We start from the raw sequence: 21,801 nt of genomic DNA, 5'->3' as shown, positions 1-21,801 counted from the left end.
AAATGTTTGAAATCTAAAACTTAAGATATAAAAGGATGATTGACCAAGCCATTTGCTTATTTAAAATAACTTCATAGATTTCTTTGGTTAAGTTTTACTGAAACAATGAAAATCTTAGTTTTAGTTTGTGGTACTTAAAGTCAGTGAAATATTTGGTAAATGCTAGCTATTATCAATGTCTCCTTTATTAAAAATGGTTTTATGCTATTACTCAAATTTAATTTACACAGTATTTCATTAAATGAGAGGATTAGTCATAGGGTCAAATAACAAAATAACATAAGAATTGTTTATGCCATTAATTTTGCACAAGAAAGTTATATATTGTTCTGAGATTAAGTGTGGTGCATTGGGTTAAGTTGATAATTTTGTGGATTTTTTTATTGTAAAAGAATGACTGTCTTATGCCTACTTTGCTGAGAGAAAGGTAGGATTTTAAAAAAATAAACAATGTTATATTTTATGTCAATATTAGGTAATTAAGCATTATGGACTTCTTATCTGAAAGTTGTCGGTGTGAACATATACTTAATAATAATAATAATAATAACAACAACAACAACAACAACAACTGTGGTTTCCTAAATTCTGCTATTGGGATTTACTTATTTCCCTGTACTACTATTAAACTATATCTAGGACTATTTCTGAATCATTTATTGGTCCCTATATATCTTTCTTAAATTTGCTTCTAGTGTATCTAAATACACTAAACAACTTTTGAAACTCTCCTGTCTTTCCCCCTCACAACCTCCCCCACAACCCTCCCCCCAAAATCTGGCCTTTTTAGTTTTTAATATAGCTTTTCTGCATTGGAAGACTGTCTAAAACTTAACTCAGATTTATTTGGAATACTAAAATTGACCTAGCCTCTGGAGCCATTTAATCATTCTATACAGACCACACTAAAATTTCTTGATGCCATCAGAGTATTTAGCATCATACAATTTAGACCTTTTAAACTACTTATAACCTAACTTTATGTGAGTTTTTTATTTATTAATCATTTTCACATGTATTTGATCCTCTCAACAATCACATAAAATATTCCCAGTGGTCTTCATGAAATGCAAGTCAGGTCATATCTCTTCCCTTCTAACAACCCTTCAATCTTTTCTCATTACGTTTAGGATAAAAAATCCTTATCATTCCCTTAAAGGGCACTATGTATATAGCCTGGCCCCAGACCACGTCTCCAGCCTAGGATTTCTCCTCCCCTGGTCATAAATGCCAACGTCATTTAGTAAATTCCTCCAAATACCAAATTCCCAAAGTTGTTCTGGCCCAAGCACATAGTGTTCCTTCAGTATAGACAGCGTTTTTTCCCCCTTACTCTTCCTGAAATAACTCCTATTCATGTGCTAAAATGTTACTTCCTCAAAGAGGCTTTCCTTCATTCTAAATAGGGGCTCTTTTTTATGCTTTCGTAGTTCTTGTACTTTTGTTCACAGCACTTACAATGATATTTTACTACATATCTTAATTACGTACTGTTTCTCCACGGGATTCTGAATTCCATGAACATAGCGACGTGGGCTATTTTGATAACCACCTATTCCTATGGAATAGCATACTAGACCTCCAGTAAATATTTTTGGAATGAATGAATTTCCATTTCTAAGATACACGATCTGGAGGTTTTAGTGCTGAGTAACTTCTTTAAGACCTCACAGCAAGTAATGTCAGAGAAAGAATTTTGGTCTAGTACTTTTCTACAGTAAATTTAGAGTTGATATCTATTGAAGTCTGATTTCAGCAGTTAAGATACTTACAGGCAAAAAAAATCATGACCACAAATTGAGAATGGGTGTGAAAAAGTTAATCTGCAATTTAGTGTTTACCACTACTCAGGAAAGCTCTTACAGTGTTTTTTCATGTAGTCTTAATTGAAGTGAAAACATGACTGTCATATCAGGCTTAACTACTAAGTTCCTGATAGGCCCTCTTTGAAAAATACTTTTGTCCATAAGTAAAATGGATAAAAATTTCTAGACGACTACTTTTAAATAAGTATGTCCATTCTTATTTATAACTCGGTGATAACATTGCATTTTTTCTGCTACTTTACTTTATAAAAAGGACCCTTAGCATTTCATAAAGAGGGGATATGATGTATGATTTTTACCAAGCATCTGTTATATCTCTGGTCTTTACTAAATACATGGGATTTAAAATAAAGTTGAATATAGTAAAAAGAGCATTGAATCTTCGAATCTGAAAACTAGAATACACACTGAAAACTGGCCCTGTGTACTCACTCAGTAGTGTCATGTGACCTTGGTAAAAGTTATTCTAATGATAAACTAATGTGAAAGCACGCTATAGAGAAAAACTTTATGTAAATATAAAGCATGTATAGTTATGTGATAATAGAATTTTAATTTACATGGAGGACTGATGTGATGATATTTCTTTTTAAAATGTCTGTGGCCTTTCTGGTGGTGGCCATTCTCCTTTGAGAAGGCGGGTAGGCAGCAGCCATGGCACCCAGTCAAAACAGCATGATCCTGAAGCCCCACTTCCATAAGGACTGGCCATGGCGCATTGCCACGTGGTTTAACCAGCCTGTGCGGAAGGTCTGTAGACACAAGGCCAGCCAAGCCAAGAGCCCATCACCCTGTGCACCCTGGGGCAGGACCCATCCGGCCCGTAGTGAGATGCTGAGGTACCACACCAAAGTGCTAGCAGCAGGACCTGCAGCCTCTGTTAAGGGTGACTGGCATCCACAAAAAGGTGACCCAGACCATTGGGATCTCTTTGGATCCAAGGAAGCTGAATGAGACCCAACTCCCTGCAGGCCAACGTGCAGCAGCTGAGGGATTATTGTTCCACTCGTCCTCTTCCCCAGTCCCTTGGCCCCAACAAGGAAGACAGTTCTGCTGAAGAATTCAGGTTGGCCACCTAGCTGACAGGACCAGTCATGATCATACAGAATGTCTACAAGAAGGAGAAAGCCAGTGTCATCACAGAGTAGAAGAACTTGAAGCTGTTTAGCCAGTTTCTGTATGGCCGGTACTAATGCCTGACTCTTTGGAATCCAGGCAAAAAGAGCCAAGGAAGTTGCAGAACAGGATGTTGAAAAGAAAAAATAAAGTGCTGTTGGCAACTTGTGATTAAATAATAAAATAAAATGTAGCAGCCGAGTAGAGGACCGATTGAAAGCAAGCAAACTTAAACAGAGAGACAAGGTGGGCAGCGGTTACAGTAATTTATGCCATTAAAAATAATGGGAAAGGGGAGGTACAAAACTAAGGTGCTTTTCTGAGAATGAAGAGGAAAGGGACAGATTTAGTTACTAGGTGTTATGGGATGAGAAAGGAATATAGAATATTTCTGGTTTCTGGCTTGGGATGTTCAATTACTTATGACAACACTCATTAAAGGAATACTAGAGAAGTACATTGGAAAGTAGGAAGATCACTGATGATTCAAGGTTGAAATGTCTGAAAAATCCAAGTTGGCATGGATTAGTAGAAATTGGAAATATGGTTCAAGAACTTGGGGACTGGCCTGGGGACACAGATTTTGGAATTATTGATATGAATTACAGTATTATTGTAGAGTTGTAGACATTAAGAGAGAGGAAATTAAGGGAACAACTACTAACATTTAAATAGGAAGAGAATGTTTTTTTAAAAGTATCCCCTCAAAAAAACTGAAATTACTTTTTTTCCTTTATTTTTATTTTTGACATTGATATTGCAGATGTCCCCGTTCCCCCCACCATTCCCCACTCCTCTCAGCCCTAACTCCCCCTTCCCTTTGGCCATCACCACACTGTTGCCTGTGTCCATGGGTTATACATATATGTTCTTTGGCTAATCCCTTTACCTTTTTTTATCTAGTCCCCCTCTCTGCCCTCCCTCTGACAGCTGTCCATCTGTTCCAGGTATCATGCCTCTGCTTCTATTGTGTTCATTAGTTTATTTTGTTTGTTAGATTCTACATATAAGTGAGATCATGTTGTGTCTGTCTGTCTGTGACTGGCTTATTTCACTTAGCATAATAATCTCCAGGTCCATCCATGTTGTCACAAAAGGTAAGATTTCCTTCTTTTTTATAGATGTGTAGTATTCCATTGTGTAAATGTACCACAGTTTTTTATGTACTCACCTGCTGATGGGCACTTGGACTGTTTCCAGATCTTAGATATTATAAATAACGCTGCAAGGAACACAGGAGTGGATATATACTTTCAAATTAGTGTTTTGGGATTCTTAGGATATATTCCCAGCACTGAGTCAAATGCAGTTTAATTGTAAGTTTTTTTAGGAAATTCCATACTGTTTTCCACAGTGGCTGCAACAGTGTACATTCCCACAGTGGCTGCAACAGCATGCAGTAGGATTCCCTTTTCTCCACATCCTCGCCAGCACTTGTTTGTTGATTTATTTCTGGTGGCCATTCTGGGATGTGTGAGGTAATATCTCATTGTGGTTTTAATTTTATCTCTCTGCTGTTTAGTGACATTGAGCATTTTTTCAATATCTTTTGGCCATCTGTATGTCCTCTTTGGAGAAGTGTCTATTCAGGTCCTTTGCCCATTTTTAAGTTGGATTGTTTGTCTTCCTAGTGTTGAGTTGTAGAAGTTCTTTATATATTTTGGAAGTTAACCCCTTACCAGATGTATCATTGGCAAGTATGTTCTCACACAGAGGGAGTTCCCTTTTCATTTTGTGGATGGTTTCTTTTGCTGTGCAGAAGCTTTTTGATGTATTGTCATTGTTGTTGGTTTTTTTTCCTTGCCCTAGGAGATTTATCAGAAAAAGTATTGCTCTAAGGTATGTCTGAGATTTTACTGCCTATATTTTCTTCTAGGATTTTTATGGTTTCATGACTTACATTTAAATCATTTATATATTTTGAGTTTATTCTTGTGTGTGGTGCAGGTTAATAATCTAGTTTCATTTTTCTGCATGTATTTGTCCAATTTTCCCAACATCATTTATTGAAGAAACTGTCTGTACCCCATTGTATCTTCTTGTCTCCTTTGTCAAATATTAATTAACCAGATAGGTGTGAATTGATTCCTGGGCTCGCTGTTCTGTTCCTACTATCTCTATCCCTGTTCTCATGCTGTTTTGATCACGATGGCCTTGTAGTGTAGTTTGATAGTATTGTGATACCTCCAACTTTGTTGTTCTTTGTCAGAATTGCTAAGGTTATTGAGGGTCTTTTTGGTTCTATATAAATTTTTGAAATATTGTTTTAGCTCTGTGAAATACACCATTAGTATTTTAATAGGAATTGAATTGAATCCTGTAGATTGCTTTGGATAGTATGGACATTTTAATGATGTTAATTCTTCCAGTCCACGAACATGGTATATGCTTCCACTTACCTGTATCTTCCTCAGTTTGTTTCTTCAGTGTCCTATAGTTTTCTGAGTACACGTCTTTTACCTCCTTGGTTAAATATATACCCGGGTAACTTATTTTTTGTTGTTGTTGCAATAGGAAGTGGGGTTGTTTTCTTGCTTTCTCTTCATTTATTCTAGTAGCTTTTTCATTTAGTCTTTAGGGTTTTCTATGTACAAAATCTTGTGGTCTGTAAATAATGACAGTGTAACTTCCTCCTTTCCAATTTGGATTCCTTTTACTTCTCCTTGTCTGATTGCTGTGGCCAAGACTTCCAGTACTATGTTGAATAAGCGTGATGAAAACAGACATCCCTGTTCTTGCTCAGGAATCACTTTTTTAAAAGGATTGACAAGGTACATAAAATTATAGATCCTTTGGATTTGTTAGGGTGGTCATTGGTGACTTTGTGAGTACCTTTTTTTAAAAAGATTTTATTTATTTATTTTTAGAGAGAAAGGAGGGGAGGGAGAAAGAGAGGAAAACCTGGATACGAGAAAGAAACATTGATTGGTTGTGTCTCCTATGCGCCCAGACCAAACCCGCAACCCATGCATGTACCCTGACCAGCAGTCAAACCTGCAACCTTTCCCTTTGCAGAATGATGCCCAACCAACTTAGCCACACAGTCAGGGCTGTGAGAGCCTTTTTGAGGGCCCATTGAGATAGAAAGACCTGTCAAACCACGTTGGAGAGTGAAGGTTGAGAAAAGATAAACTTGGCTGCAAGGACAAGTCAGAAAAATGGGAGTAGTAGAGGAGGAAATAAGTATGTGAAATGGAAGGTGGTTTGGAAAGAAGGAGAAAGTAGATGGTGGTTTTTATATGCTGGTGGAATAAAAAGAGAAACAGAAGGAAGGAAGGAAGAGAGGAAGGGAGAGTGGGAGGGAGATCCTATAGATATTGGGATAAACAATAGGTAGGGGCTGTTAATTATGGTAAGTTTTCAAGAAGGTAGGAGGAAATTAGATTCAGAGCATTGGAACAAAAATTATTAGTCTTGGAGGATTTAAGGAGAATTATATCCTCTGCTGATATACAAGAGAATCAGGTAAGATTGTTAATATTAAGGTGTGGAGGAAGAAAAAAAGTTGAGGCTTCTGACTTCCTTGAAAAGTAGGCGTAAGGTTGTCTTCTATCTAATGGGTTAGAGACTTAGCAAGACTGGCAAAAGTTTGAAATTATTATTGAAAATAGAGAAGGCTAAACTGGACATATGCTAAAGGATTGTGGGTCATCTTCAAAGGACTTCAGAGGCTGAAGACTATAGATCTTTAATGTCCATGAGATTTCCTTTAGTAATTTTTGAACCCAGATAATACTAACATTATAAGAAAACATTTTATATTGATGTACTGTCATGTGAGAATCATGAGTAATGATCAAGTGTGAGGCACCCTCATAAAATCTTGCAAACCACTAAAACAAAGGAAAGTGATACTGATTAAGCCACCCCCCGAGGCCTCAGTCATAAAGTGATTTTGATCATATTTTGGTACATTTACTTCATAGCTTTTTTTATACTGAGAGCATAGTCAATGTTATTCAGAAATATTTCACCTTTAGTCTCATCCATAAAGTATAGATTTCTTTTGTGCAAAAAAAAAAATTGTCCATTTGTATAAAGCAGTTAATTACTACTGTGTACTTTGAGCCATCTAAATGTTTGCACATTAGTATTTAGGTGAATTTTAGATGGTTGCAAGTCTATAGTTTATCTAATGTTTCATACTAAAGGTTGATCAGCTTAAAATCAGTATGTCAATTTTGGGATTTTTTTTCGAATGATGTTTTGCTTATATTATCTTTCCAAATATCAAGAATAATAATCTACTTTCTGTACTTTATATGCTTTGCTTTTCTTCTGATATGTCATCCAATTATTTGTACTATTCTGGCTTACTTACTGGTTGCTCTAGTTCCCAAAAGGAAACGGCTCCTTGAAAATGAATATATTAGTATGTATCAGAATCATAATTTGATACATTGAGAAAGAGTCAAATAAATCATGCTTTTCCAAAGGAAATTCTTCAAAGCTTATGTAAATTTTTATTAAAACTTAATGCAAATTCATCTGTTTGGAAGAGAAAATTTATTATAAAAAATAAATATGAGATAATTAAATTTATGAATTTTTCAAAATAAAGTCAAACTAAAACTATGCATTTTATATATTTTGCTCTACATACTTTTATTCCAGTTTAAAATCCTAATCTGTATTTATAGTTATTTTACTTATTTTTATGCTTTAGATTTCTCTTCATCTGTTCACTGTCACTTAACTCTATTAGTTTTATTGGCCTCAACATTACTCATAGTCTGTACATTTGTGTGCGTGTATGTGAAGATACATATATATGTGTATATATATACCATTATTCTGTGTTAAATAGAAAATATTAATCATGTTTAATGTCATTCATAAAGACAGAAGAGTACAAAGAAAAGTATAACAAAATATCTGTGTATACCTCTTAGTTGAAAAAAACAATAAATGTAATGTTGTATTTCCCAAAGACAGGAGAGTATGACAAAAAGTGTAACAAAATATCTCTGTACTCCTTAGTTTAAAAAAAAAATAAAGATACAATTGAATCTTTTTATATGTCTCTCTAATCCCATCCCCTTCCCCACCTTGACAGAGGAAGCCACTACCCTGAAACTGATTTTTATTATTTTCTTTATTTATACTTCTAACATACATGGATCTGTAAATAATATGTATTATTTGTGACATGAGAGTGTATTCATGTTAATACATGTAGTTGTATTTTTCGTTTCAGCTTTTGTGTAATATTTCTGGGTATGAATAATGAGTATTAGGTTTTTCTTAATTTTTTATTCTTACAAATTATTCTGCAGTATTATAGTTGTATTCATGTAAATAAGTGCAAGAGTTTCTGTAGGATAAAACTTAGCAGTGACAATACATGATTATGTGGTATGCACATCTTCATTTTTTTAATATATTTATTGATTATGCTATTACAGTTGTCCCATTTCCCCCCCCACTCCACTCCGTCCTGCCCACCCCTTCCCTCCCACATTCCCCCCCTATAGTTCATGTCCATGGGTCATACTTATAACTTCTTTGGCTTCTACATTTCCTACACTATTTTTACCCTCCCCCTGTCTATTTTCCACCTATCATCTATGCTGCTTATTCTCTGTACCTTCCACATCTTCATTTTTAACAGATATTGCCAAATTATTTTCTCAAGTGAGGGTTCTAACTGACATTCCCATTAACAGTATATGTACTTCTGTTACTACACATTTTTTCACTCTTACTATTGTTAATGCATGTGCATGCATGTGCCTGTTCATTAATTTCATGAGAATGATACGGTATTATGATAATTTGTATTTTTCCTATTGATAATGATATTGAACATCTCATATGTATAGAGGTCATTCTGTTTCCCTGCTCTATGAATTGCCCTTTTTTTCTTCCTTTTCTTTTTAATTAAGGAGTTCATGTATTCTAATCCTTTGTTGGTTACATGTGATAAAAGTATCTTCCCCTGTCTTATCTCTACTTGGTGTTATATTTGCTGAAAAGAATCTTTCATCCTAACCTTGGCAAGTTTGTCAAACTATCTTTAAGGTGTTTGCTTTTTGTCTTGACTCTTCATATATCCTCAAGTAGCAAGGACTTTCTCCTATTCCTTTTTTAAAAAATTATACTTTTGCTTTCACATTTATGTTTTTAATCCTACTATAATTTATTTTTGCATAGTCAGTTTTTCTGTAACACAATATGTGTTCTTAAAAATCACCATGCTATATACAAAATCATGCAATAAAAACCACAGGGCATATGGGGAAAATGGGGTTTGGGCACAACACTCAAATTTTTTTCAGTGACACATTAAAAAATATATGCTTAAAAATGGCAGCACAGTTTTACATATATTAAATAGTTAAGAAATGCATAAGTACCACAAAAATATATTTTATTTTGAAAAAGATAAAGCTTGTTTATGGAAGTGGGATTCAGAAGGTTTGCAGCTTATAAATTATGAAGTGGTGGAGCTAAGGTTATCTCAGATCTGTCAAGAAGTTGTAACTGCAGTTGTGGAGTGTGCCGCTCATAATGCATGTGAATTTAGGTAGATGATTGAAGTGTGTATGTTTTGTGCATTCATGTGTGGCTCGGTACACCTAGTAGTTCTGTATGTTCACCTAAGGTTTGTTGCAGAGTTAAGATTAGGGGATCGCAAAGAAAGCACCTAGGGTGTATAATTTAAGGAGACACTCCTTGTTAGGACCCCTAGGCATCTATCTTACTTGCCTCACCTTCGTCCCAGCCCTCCTTGTGGATGAAACAGTGGTTAAGCATACACTGAAATTTGTGTTAGTACTCCCTAATACATTAATCACGTTTAACACATTCGAGTTTTTGAAACAAGCATTAGAGTAGAGTGAGGTAGAGCTCTAATTTTTCCCACGTACATAGCCAGATCTTTCCCCACTAGTTTGTAATGATGCTTTTGTCATACGTCATAGTTCCACATATATGAGCCTGGTTCTTGTTTCTTTGTGCTGTTTTCAGTGGTGTTTTTGCTTCTCCCTATGCCAATATCACATTTTCTTAATCACAGGCCTGGAACTAACTTTGTAACCTTGGGCAAATTAATTTCTATGTACCTGTGAAATTTTTTAAATGCCTACCTCATTGGATAGAGTAAATGAACCAATATAGTAAAGTACTTAGAAGTATGTGCCTGGCCTAAGAGTAAAGCTCAGATGTTAATAAGTAATTTCTGTAATTTAATAAAAGTCTTAATATCTAGTAAACTGAGATTGCCATTTTGTTTTTTTGGATTGTTTGTTTGTTTTATTCCTCCAAATTGAGAGGAAACAGGGAGAGGCTTGTGGAAGGGATTCCCCAAGAAAGTGACATTTAGGCTATCTAGAAGATGATAGGAGTTAACTAGGTGTTGAAAGCAATAGAAGAATATTGCAGGCAGAAGCAGCCATGAGGCAGGACATTGTCCAGAAATTGAAAGAAGGCTCTTACAGCTAGATATCCCCACAAAGATAAAGGCACCAGCTGAGACTAGAAAGATAGGGAGGAGCTGATCATGTAAGACTTATCAGGCAATGTTAAGAATTCAGCTTTCATCTTAATCATAATTATGACTATTTGTGAAGAATAAAAGTCATGATATATCAGTCTTCACAAGCAGTTACAACTATTCCAAAAAAGAAACTCAAGCTAAAATTGAGCTTATCTGGACCCTGAGAATGTAACCAAAGATTAAAAGTGCTGTTGATAATGTATAAATTCAGGTCTCTGTTTACTCATTTGTAATCTTGGTGAGCTATCGATTCTGTTGTAGGCTTTTATCAGTTTTAATTGAAGAATTGGGCCCTGGCCAGTTGTCTCAGTCTTTTGGAGCATTGTCCCATACACCAAAAGGTTATGGGTTCAATCCCTAGTCAGGGCATGTATGGGAAGCAACTGTTCAGTGTTTCTCTCTCTTCTCTTCTTCCCTTCTTCTTCCTCCTCCTGCTTCTCTCTCTTTCTCTGTTTCCCTTTTTCTCCTCCTCTCTCCCCCTCTTTCCCTGCTTCCCTCCCTCTCTTCTTCTTACTATCCCTCCCCAACCCCCCTTCCTGTCTCTCTCAAATCAATAAACATATCCTTGGGTGAGGATTAAAAAATATATAGAATTGGGATTGTGGCAGATTCCTAGATTAGGAGTAGTGTTCTTAAAGGACAGCATATCTATGTATTAATTCTTGAGATAAAATTTTGTATTTTGTCTACTTATTGTTGTCTTTCATGAGTAAATATAAGAAGACTACACATTATTTCTGTAATAGATGCTCCTATTTTTCTACTTCCCTCATATTTCCATACCACAAAATTCCACAAGATATAGATGGCATGTAATATAAGTATGATGCCCCTTTGCAATTGAAGGTAGTGTTGAAAGCAGGTCAATATTCATCAAATGGAAGAGTTTGATAGTATATCATGTTACAGCATCAGATGAATAGTGCCCAGTGCAAATCTCCACTATAACTGTGAAGAATTATTAAATACTTTGGGAGAGAAAGTCACATCATTTATTATTAGAGGTATACTATCAAAGTTGATAGTATACCTCTAATGATTTTTAAAGTTAAGTTTTATAAAATTATAATATTATTGTTAATCTATAAATTCAACACAATTCCAATCAAAATCTTAAACTTTTTTTGTGTGTGTTTGTGTGGAACTTGATACACTGTTTCTAAAATTCATGTGTAAGAGCAAATGGACAAAGATAGTTAAGACAATTTGCAACACAAACAAGCAGGGGGAATTTGCCCTAAAAAATATCAGGGTTAAAAGTAATTAAGAGTATGAAATGGAAACAGTGATAGAAAAGAAGATGAATGAAATAGGGGAAAGGCTACTTAGTATGATATTTATTTGCAAAGAAAGCAAATGAAATGTCTGAATAGTTTGTCTAAATTGCAATGGAAAAAGTAAAACATTTTTGGTGGGTGAAATATAACTAGTAAAATTTTCATTATCAATTTAACATATAAACTCATTTTAGTCCAAACTATTTTATTTTAGAAACAGGGTTTTCTTATGACTTAGTCTCTCAAATCTTTTTTCCTCATAAATCTCAAATTTTACGATTTGAGGGCTTTCAGTTCCATAACCATAATAATGGGTCTGGAGTACTCAGGAATAGAAATTCTGCCATATCCACTTTTAGGGAATTAAATGGTTAATGAATATTCTGTAAGAACTGGGGGTTTTGTTAGGTTGATGTATTTGCTTCAGAGACTTTCAGACATAATTGTAGCATTATTCCTATAGTGCTGTATGTAGTGAGCACAGAAACATCAGAATGATGATCTAAAACCTTGGTTACCTGTGTTATTATACACATGGGCCCTACACATCTTATTAACCTTTACTTTTGACTTTGTGATTAAACCTGGTTCAGTATGGGGAAATGTTTCTGGAAAAGAATTAAAATAATTTTGAACTAGTAACAAAGTAGTATTTCATAGTAGATGTAATTTATTTGGAATAAATGAAATTTATAAAGTTCTTTTTTTTTTTTAAGATTTTTATATCTTTGTTTTTAGTGAGAGGGGAAAGGAAGGAGAAAGGGGGGAAGAAACATTGATGTGTGAGAGAAACATCAATCAGTTGCCTCTTGCACATCCCTAATCAGGACCTGGCCTGCAACCCCAGTGTGCGCCCTGATTGGGAATCAACCAGTGACCCTTTGGTCCACAGGCGGCTACTCAGTCCACTGAGCCACACCAGCTGGGACTAAAGTTCTTTACATTTATGATTTTTTAATGTTCTCTTCGCTAAAGAACCATTGTTTTACATTTTCTGTCACTGGTCATCTGATGAGAAACTAAACCTAGTATATGAAAATAATATGAATATTGTTTCATTAATGCTTAAAATGCTTGGTGTAAACACTTTTAAAATCAAATCAAAAATGCTTGTCCTAGTAGATTTACTACTGTATGAGAAACAGTTGGATACAGTATTGTTGCTATTAACATTTTTTGGTAAGGAAGCTAATTATTTTTAAATTTTATTTTTAAAAACTTTAATGGTAATTATTATAATCACTCTTGCAAACCTTTAATAATTGCTTTTCTTACTCCAAAAAAGATAAAGTAAAATATAAATTAATATACTGTATTTGTAACTTTTTTGCAAAAGAACCATTTTTCTTATTTCTTTACATTTTATCATATTGCATTTTAAAATTTGTTTTGATTTTTATGATTACCTTTGGAATTTTTGTTCAGTTGGCAGATATTTTAATGAAGAGCTATTACTTGCATATTTTAAAAGTACTATTAAGTAATTTTTAAAAATGTGTATGTTACTACCTGTCTTCTAGTAGCAGATATTTATAGAAATAATACCTTATACAAGTGAAATATTTTCCTTTCAAATATTGTGACATTGATATTATTCTCTTTGAAGTAGTCAACTACTTTAATATGAAATGAAATATCAGAAATAGCTTCTGTGCTGTTCTATAGCTTCTGATTTTCTTTTTTTTAGGTACCTGGTTGATAGTCGCTGGTTCAAACAGTGGAAAAAATATGTTGGCTTTGACAGTTGGGACAAATACCAGATGGGAGATCAAAATGTATATCCTGGACCCATTGATAACTCTGGACTTCTCAAAGGTATTATTTGAACATTCTTTCAGTGAAGTTGTAATGTGTTCATTTCAATATGTTATAGTCACTGTATGTCATATAGAAAGTGTTAATGTTGATAAATTAGAAATTTCTTTGTATTATAGATTTGACCCAGTGAACTCAGATTATTCTGTCAAAATTAGTATTGTAAATAATAAAGGTTTATTATTTAAACCTTTAAGTGAAGAAAGTAAATTAGAAAGCACTGTCTTATTATTTAGGGGGAATGTTGTGTTGTATATTGTTTTTTCTGATGGATAGAAGATATTTTTTCTTTATGTTAGGGAGCACTGGTACGTATTCTTGGATCTTTGCATTAATAAAGTCCAATGGAAAATGTAGGCAAAGAATTTGAACAGATGGCTTCACCTGAGAAGTTTTCAAAAAGCATATGCAAAGATATTCAATATCATTAGTTATTAAAGAAATGAAGATTAAAAGCACAGTGAAGTACCACTATACATGTATTAAAATGATTAAAATTTAAAAGACTGACCCATACCAAGTGTTAATAAGGATGTGGAGCAAGTGGAACTTTCATACATTGTTTCTGGGAATGAAATAGGCTGGCAGTTTCCTAAAGCTGAACATATTTACCATAGGAACCAGCCATTCTACTCCTAGGCATTCACCCAAGAAAAATGAAAGCATGTATCCATATGAAAACTTGTACACGAATGTTCATAGCAGTGTTGTTTGTAATAGAGAAAATTGGAAACAACCCAAAATGCCCATCAACAGCCAAATGGATGAACAAATTATAGTGTATCTATATAATGAAATCCTACTCACCAATTAAAAGGAATGAACTATTAATGCATAAAAACATGAGTGGATCTCAAGATGATGATTCGGCATAAATGAAGCCACACAAAATAGTACATATTATTTATATCTAAGAATATGGAAACTGCAGTTTTGCCTATAGTAACAGAGAGCAGAAAGAATTTTCATATAAAATTGTAAAACATGCAAAATAATCTATAGTTGCAAAACACAGATAAATGGTTTTCTGGCAATAGGGTGGTGGACCTGGATGGACAGAAAGGAGAGATTACAAAAGGCCACAAGGATGTCTCTGCAAGTGATGGATGTGTTCATAATTTCAGTAGTAATGATGGTTTCACACTGGTATCAATATGTCGAAACTTATCAAACTGTATTTTAAATATGTACCGTTTATTTGTATATCTGTAAACACAAAAGTAGCAAATACCAACCATTCTGTGTTTAGCTTAGGGGTGTTTTCCCCCCCTTAAAATAATTTATTTTGTCCACTGGATACAAATAACTATTTAGATTCTGGTGTATAATAAAATCACTCAAACTCTTATTATGGAAAAGAGCATAGAAGTCTTAATTTTAAACTTTATTTTATTTTTCAAGTCATTTTGTTACAGTGAAAGATAATGGATGTTAGAGTAAAACAATTTGTGTTTGAATTTAGTCTGTAATTTTCTGTGTAACCTTGGGCAAGTTAATCAATACATGAATCTGTTTACTAATAAAAATGGAGATATTTACTTCATAGTAGTGTTTTAAAAATCAATTGAGATAACGGTTTATTTCCTATAACATCTTTTTCTGTACCTGCAATTTTCTGTATATATGATCTTGGGCAAGTTTTTCAATTTCCCCGAATATATTGTCTAATCTAAAATGGAGATACCTATTTTATAGGATCGCTTTGATGATTGAGATAACATGGTTTTCTGTTGTATCATGTGTCATAGTACATTATCCATACAGGGGATTAGAATATTTAAGTTTCTTCCACCTTCAGAACATCCTAAAAATATGTTGCAAATTACTAGTTTTCATCAAGAATTTAAAAATTACAACTAAGGTTTTAAAAAAACTGAGCTTAAAATTTAATGGTTCATTTGAATCCACTGTTGAAGTGCATATGATAAAATTCAGGTATTTCCCATTTCTGCCATAGACGAAACCTGTTTTCTCAAAGTATAGTATAGTTCTGTGACCACAGATTATCATAGATAGAATAAATAACTTTCTCTTAATCCTTTCAGCATTTTTCCTGCTTCTTGCTTAATTTATATTTTTATATCTAATAAGAATAGTATGGTCTTATTATTGAAATGCTACCAAAAACAGTTTGTTTTACCATGTTTGATAATAAGACTCTCTCAGAATGAGAAAACCCCCTTTATGTTTTCTTAATGTTTTATTATGTTTTCTTAACTTAAGCTATTTCTGTGTCTGTACTTTTGGGATTGAAGTGAAGGACTAGATTATAATAAATGAATCTTAGATTAGGGCTGTGATTGTAAGTATAGTATAATTCAATATCTCTGTCCTGCCCTGTATTAAATTTTTAGTTCGAACAGCATTTTGAAAGTGGATCATAGAATTAGAACCACATGTGAAAAACTACTTCTACTTTAGCTCTGGGAAGGAGTCTAGATGATGGGCTTTCTGAAATAATGGGTTGGTTCACAAGATGTCCTTTTGTGATTTCCATCATGGTTTCCAGCTCCGTGTGTTTTGGAGTCATTGTGATACAGGATATTGACTCGTTTTGGGCTTCCTTCATCAGCTAATGCCGGAATGACCACTATTACCATGTCAGAGTTCTCTGATACTTAAAATATTTGGGAAACACTCTTTTTCAAGGTTGCTTGGGCAACAATTATACTTTATTATATTTTTAAGAGCCTAATACAAGAAAAATTATGTTTTTAAACTCTTTTCCTTGACTAATGCTAACCACTGTAATTTTTCAAAGCAACAGTTTATTTGGAATATATAGAGTTAGAGGTGAATCTTTTCAGAGCTTTCTCTAAAACTTATTTAAATATTTAAATTAGTATTCATGAGTTTAAGTAATTTGTGATGTATATAACCAGAGTATTTAGAGGTATGTTCCATTGTTTCTTTTTATATATTGAATTTGTTTTTTCCTTTGTAGATGGTGATGCCCAGTCACTTAAGGAGCATCTTATTGATGAATTGGATTACATACTATTGCCAACTGAGGGCTGGAATAAACTTGTCAGCTGGTACACATTGATGGAAGGTCAGGAACCAATAGCACGAAAGGTACATATTAAAAATAAGTGATTAAACATGTTTTAATAATTCACATTTTATTGTTAATTCAATGACTTTTGAAGCATTGCCAATTATATTTGAGATACAGATTATCAAGATTATCAATTATATTTGAGATAAAAGATTATCAAAGTACTGTACACTGTATAACAGCTAACACATATAAAGGAATTACTATGTCCCATCCATTATTATAAGCATATAAAAGTAGTCCTTCCTTATTCATGATTTTACTTTACATGGTTTCAGTTATCCGCAGTCATTCATGATCCAAAAATATTAAATGGGCTCTGACTGGTGTGGCACAGTGTATTGAGCACCGACCTGTGAACTAAACAGTTGCCGGTTTGATTCCCAGTCAGGGCACATGCCTTGGTTGCAGGCCAGGTCCCCAGTGGGGGTGTGTGAGAGGCAACCACACATTGATGTTTCTCTCTCTCTCTCTTTCTCCCTCCCTTCCCCTCTATCTAAAAATAAATAAACAAAATCTTAAAAAAAAACAAATATTAAATGGAAAAATTCCAGAATTAAACAATTCATAAGTTTTAAGTTGCATACCATTCTACATAGCATGTTGAAATCTCACTTTATCTCACTCCATTCTGCCTGGGATGTGAATCATCCATTTGTTCAGCATATCCATGCTGTATTTGCTGCCTGCCTGTTACTCACTTAGTATTCGTAGCCTTTTAAGTCATTAGATTAGTTAAGAGAGAGAGAGATCACATTCACGTGTCTGTTTCAGTATATGTGTATGGGAAAAAACATAGTATATATAAGTTCAGTACTATTAGTGGTTTCACGTGTCCATGGGGGGGTTCCTGGAATGTTTCCCCCTTGGATAATAGGGGACTACTGTATACATTATTAACTAAATTAATTCTCACAGAAAACCATATGAGATTAGTATTATTGTCTCCATTTTATAGAAGAGGAAATGAGGGAAGTAGAGAGGTTCAGGGCCTTTTAGAAAGTCACATAAGTTTACAAATTAAGGCAGCCTGACTGTTTTCTTAACCACTGTGTAGCACTACTTTTATATATATATATATATATATATATATATATATATATATAGATTTTAGAGAGAGGAAGGAGGAGAGAGTGAGCAACATTGATGTAAGAGAGAAACATCATTGATTGCTTCTTATACGTGCTCCTACCAGGGATTGAACCAGCAACCTAGGTATGCACCCTAACCGGGAATCTAACCCCCAACCTTTTGGTATATGGGACAAGGTTCCAACCAACTGAGCCACACTGGCCAAGGCAGCACTGCTTTTTTTATGAAACAAATAGAAAATAAGAAAGAAACTAAAACTTGAAGAAAAATATTGCAGCATAACTTTTTAAAAAACTTGAAAATACAGATATCTTTGTAATTCTTTAGTTTAAAGCTTTACAATTATAGTCTAGAAGAATTTAAAAGGAATGATTTTCTTTACTTTTTGGATCTAAAAAGTCATTTATGAAAGTGAAGATACTGCAATAGAATACCAAATGCTTAAGTAGATCTGCCAACATTACACAAGTGTTTGATGATGTATTTGGGTGAGGAGAAGAGTAAAGGGAAAAGTTGGGAGAACCAGAGTCTCTGAGCATAGTTATTTGGGGTTTTCCCCCTACACAGAAACAATTAAAAAGATGAATTATATAACATATAGGTATAAACTTCTGGTAGACCAAACCATATTTGGATTTATTTGGAACTGCTGCTACAAAATTGCTATATTAACTATTTTTATTTGTATTTGTGTATTTATGCCTAGGTTAGGATTGAATGTTGTTTTCTAAGTAGAATGTGCCTTTGATTTAGTTTACTTCCTTAATTTCACTCAGCCTTTTCTTGTAGTCATTTCAAAATTAGTATTCCTCTCTTTTAGGAATGCTAGCCTTACATGTATAAAAAGGCCTATAGTTTTATCTATATTGCTGGAGAATTGAGTGTTTGAACATTTGAAGGATAAACTAATTAGCTGTAAAACTGTATAGAAGAACTTCATTTCTGGGGTAAAGGAAAATCTGTGTCTGAAATATCTTCTTCAAATGTTTTAAACTGTATTACTTTTAACCTGAATGATATATTTTTTTCCTAAATAAATGTAGCATACTATATTACAAATTATTATTAATGGTAAATAGATCGACCAACAACTTCATTGGCATTACGTTTTCAAATAGGTTTTATTAGCATTTCTTGAGATCTGTGTCTGATAAGCAAAGTTAAGCAAAAAAGAGAAAAAATCATGAAAGCTTCACACAGGTAGAAAGAAAAAAGTCTTAACAAGTCTGCTAGGAGATTATACATTTTTTTTTTTTTAAGTAGTTAAAATTTACTCAACCTGTTAAGTAATTTTCAAACTTTAGCATGCATTAAATTACCTGGAATTTTCATTAAAATGTTCCTCCAAAATTAAATCAGTAATTCTGGGAATTTCCATTTATACTATGTCCCTCATGACTCTGATGCTGGTGGAACTAATTAAAGAATAGACTGGCTTTCAGACTGGGTCTGAAGCCCAGCTTTGACTTTTACTAGTCTCTAATTGGAATCTAGGGTGGTAATACCTCTCGCTGTTATACAGAAACAAGTTAATTATCTTCCTGGGCTTCAAATCATCTCTAAAATGTTTCATTTCTAATGTCATACATTCAGTTTTTTAAAAAGAACAGACAAATGAGAAGAAAATACAATTAAAATCCAAGAGAAACTGTAGACAACAGAAACAGACCCATAAGAATCCAGATAATGTTCCATTGTGTAAATATACCATAGATTTTGGATCCACTCATTTGCTGATGGGCACTTAGGTTGCTTCCAGTACTTGGCTGTTGTAAATTGTGCTGCTATGAACATTGGGGTGCATAGGTTCTTTTGGATTGGTGTTTCAGGGTTCTTAGGGTATAATCCCAGCAGTGGAATTGTTGGGTCAAAGGGCAGTTTCATTTTTAGTTTTCTGAGGAAATTCCATACTGTTTTCCACAGTGGCCTCACTATGGTATATTTACACAATGGAATTCTATGCAGCAGAGAGAAAGAAGGAGCTTATACCCTTTGCAACAGCATGGATGGAACTGGAGAGCATTATGCTAAGTGAAATAAGCCAGACAGTGAGGGACAAATACCATATGATCTCACCTTTAACTGGAACATAATCAACAAAAGAAAAAAGCAAACAAAATATAACCAGAGACATTGGAGTTAAGAATAATCTAACAATAGCCAGGGGGGAGTGGGGAGGGGACAGTGAGGAGAGGGGATTACGGGAACTACTATAAAGGACACTTGGACAAAATCAAGGGGGAGGGTGGAGGTGGGGGAGGGAGGTGGGTTCGGCTGGGGTTGGGTGGGGGGATGGGGAGAAAAGGCATACAACTGTAATTGAATAACAATAAAAATTTTAAAAATAAAAATAAAATAAATAAAACCATGCTTATAGAAAAAAAAAAAGAATCCAGATACTGGAGTTATCAGACAGAGACTTTAAAATGCTATGCATATTACGTTCAAAAATATAAAAGACAGAGTTGAAAAGAAGGACATAACTGTTAGGAACCAAGTGCAATTCTAAAACTGAATGATGTGAAAAAATTAACAATTAAGGACAACGTTTGGTAAAATTCTAAATTAAACAGAACCAAAGACAGAATTTGTAAAGTAAATGATAATATCAGTGTAAAATATACAGACTAAAGCTTAGAGAGACTAAAGAATGGAAAATATTTAAAAAGGCAAAGGGACCTGTGGAATACGGTGAATAAGTTTAACATACATGTAAGTGAACTCTTAGGAGGAGAGTAAAGAATGGGGTGGAAGTAATCTTGGAGGTAATAATAGCTGAGAATTTTCCAAAACAAATGAAAGTTATCATGCTAAAGACTCAAATTCTGTGAATCCCAAGCTGAAAAAAATACACATAAAACCACAGCCAGTAAATACAAACATAGCCGTAGCCAGCAAAGGTAAAAAGATATTTCTGTCAGAAAAGTGGCTAGATGGCAAGAGGTGGAGAGATTGAGCAAAAAAGAAAGAAAAGCGAAAAAACTTGTGGACATGGACAACAGTGTGGTGATTCCTGGGGGGAACGGGAGAGGTGGAAGAGGGTGGGGGGGATTAAAGGTGATGGACAGGAGACTTGGAGTGATGAACACACAGTACATTACACAGATGATGTATTGTAGGATTGTGCACCTGAAACCTGTGTAATTTTAGTAAACAGTGTCACCCCAATAAATTCAGTGAGGAGAAAAAGAATTTCTGTAGTAGCCAGCAAAAAGATATATTGAATATTACCTTCAAAGTGAGGATATGACAAAGAAATGATTTCTCCAGAGAGGTGAAAGCAAAAAATTTTCAACACGCTGAGAAAAAATAACTGGTAACCTAGAATTCTATGACTAAAAAAAGATCCTTTAGAAAAAGCCATTTTTAGATAGATAAATTGATAGAATTTGTTACCAGGAGACCTGAATTAAAGGAAATACAAAACAGTCTGCAGAATGGAAGGAAAACTACTTCATATGGAAGCTTGGAGACACAGGAAAAATATAGACTGATAAAAGTACATATTGTGAATAAATCTTAAGGCAGCCTGTTTAAAATAGTAATAATTTCTTACAGGGATGAAAATATATATAAAGTTTAAGTACACAACAATATTAGCATATAAGCTAATACTGTGGTCTCCAAGATGACCCCCAGTGATCTCTGCCTCCTATCTTCCTCATATCCACATCCTTGGGTAGTTCCCTTTAACACTGTACCAAGGTCTTGGCATCATATTGGTCTGTGTAGCCAGTAACATGTAGCAGATGTTATGGCATATCACTGCCAAGATTAGATTTTTAGAGTGAAGGGGATAAAAAGAAATGGACTTCCAGTTATAAAAAAAGTCATGGGGATGTAGTAGTGTACAGTATGGTAACTATAGTTAAAAATACTGCATTTCATATTTGAAAGTTGCTGAGAGAGTAGATCTTCAAAGTTCTCATCACAAGAAAAAATTTTGTAACTGCATGGTGACAGATATTAACTAGAATTATTGTGATTATCATTTTGCAATATATACAAATATTGAATCTATGTTGTACACTTGAAACTAACAATATTTTATGTCAGTTATACCTTATTTAAAAAGAAAAGATTATAAAAGACACCTCAGCTTACATCGTGGGTGCACAT

General features: G+C 34.0%; 1 protein-coding gene and 1 pseudogene across 5 annotated transcripts in view; both read left to right on the top strand.

Annotated features, from left to right (window-relative positions):
• The window catches only part of USP15 (ubiquitin specific peptidase 15), a 107,573-nt gene that overhangs the window by 9,270 nt on the left and 76,502 nt on the right, over window positions 1–21,801 (top strand). For all 5 annotated transcript variants that reach the window (XM_024576441.3, XM_024576442.3, XM_024576440.3 and 2 more), the window contains exons 2-3: window positions 13,405–13,532; window positions 16,477–16,607. In XM_024576441.3, the coding sequence (XP_024432209.1) occupies window positions 13,405–13,532; window positions 16,477–16,607 (259 nt within the window). The remainder of the gene's footprint in view (window positions 1–13,404; window positions 13,533–16,476; window positions 16,608–21,801) is intronic.
• LOC112319147 (large ribosomal subunit protein eL13 pseudogene) lies at window positions 1,855–6,864 on the top strand (annotated as a pseudogene).

Source organism: Desmodus rotundus, chromosome 3 (assembly GCF_022682495.2).
Source record: "Desmodus rotundus isolate HL8 chromosome 3, HLdesRot8A.1, whole genome shotgun sequence".
Lineage (NCBI taxonomy): Eukaryota > Metazoa > Chordata > Mammalia > Chiroptera > Phyllostomidae > Desmodus > Desmodus rotundus.
The sequence above is the reverse complement of the archived record's forward strand: the minus strand, read 5'-3'. Positions and strand labels throughout refer to the sequence as shown.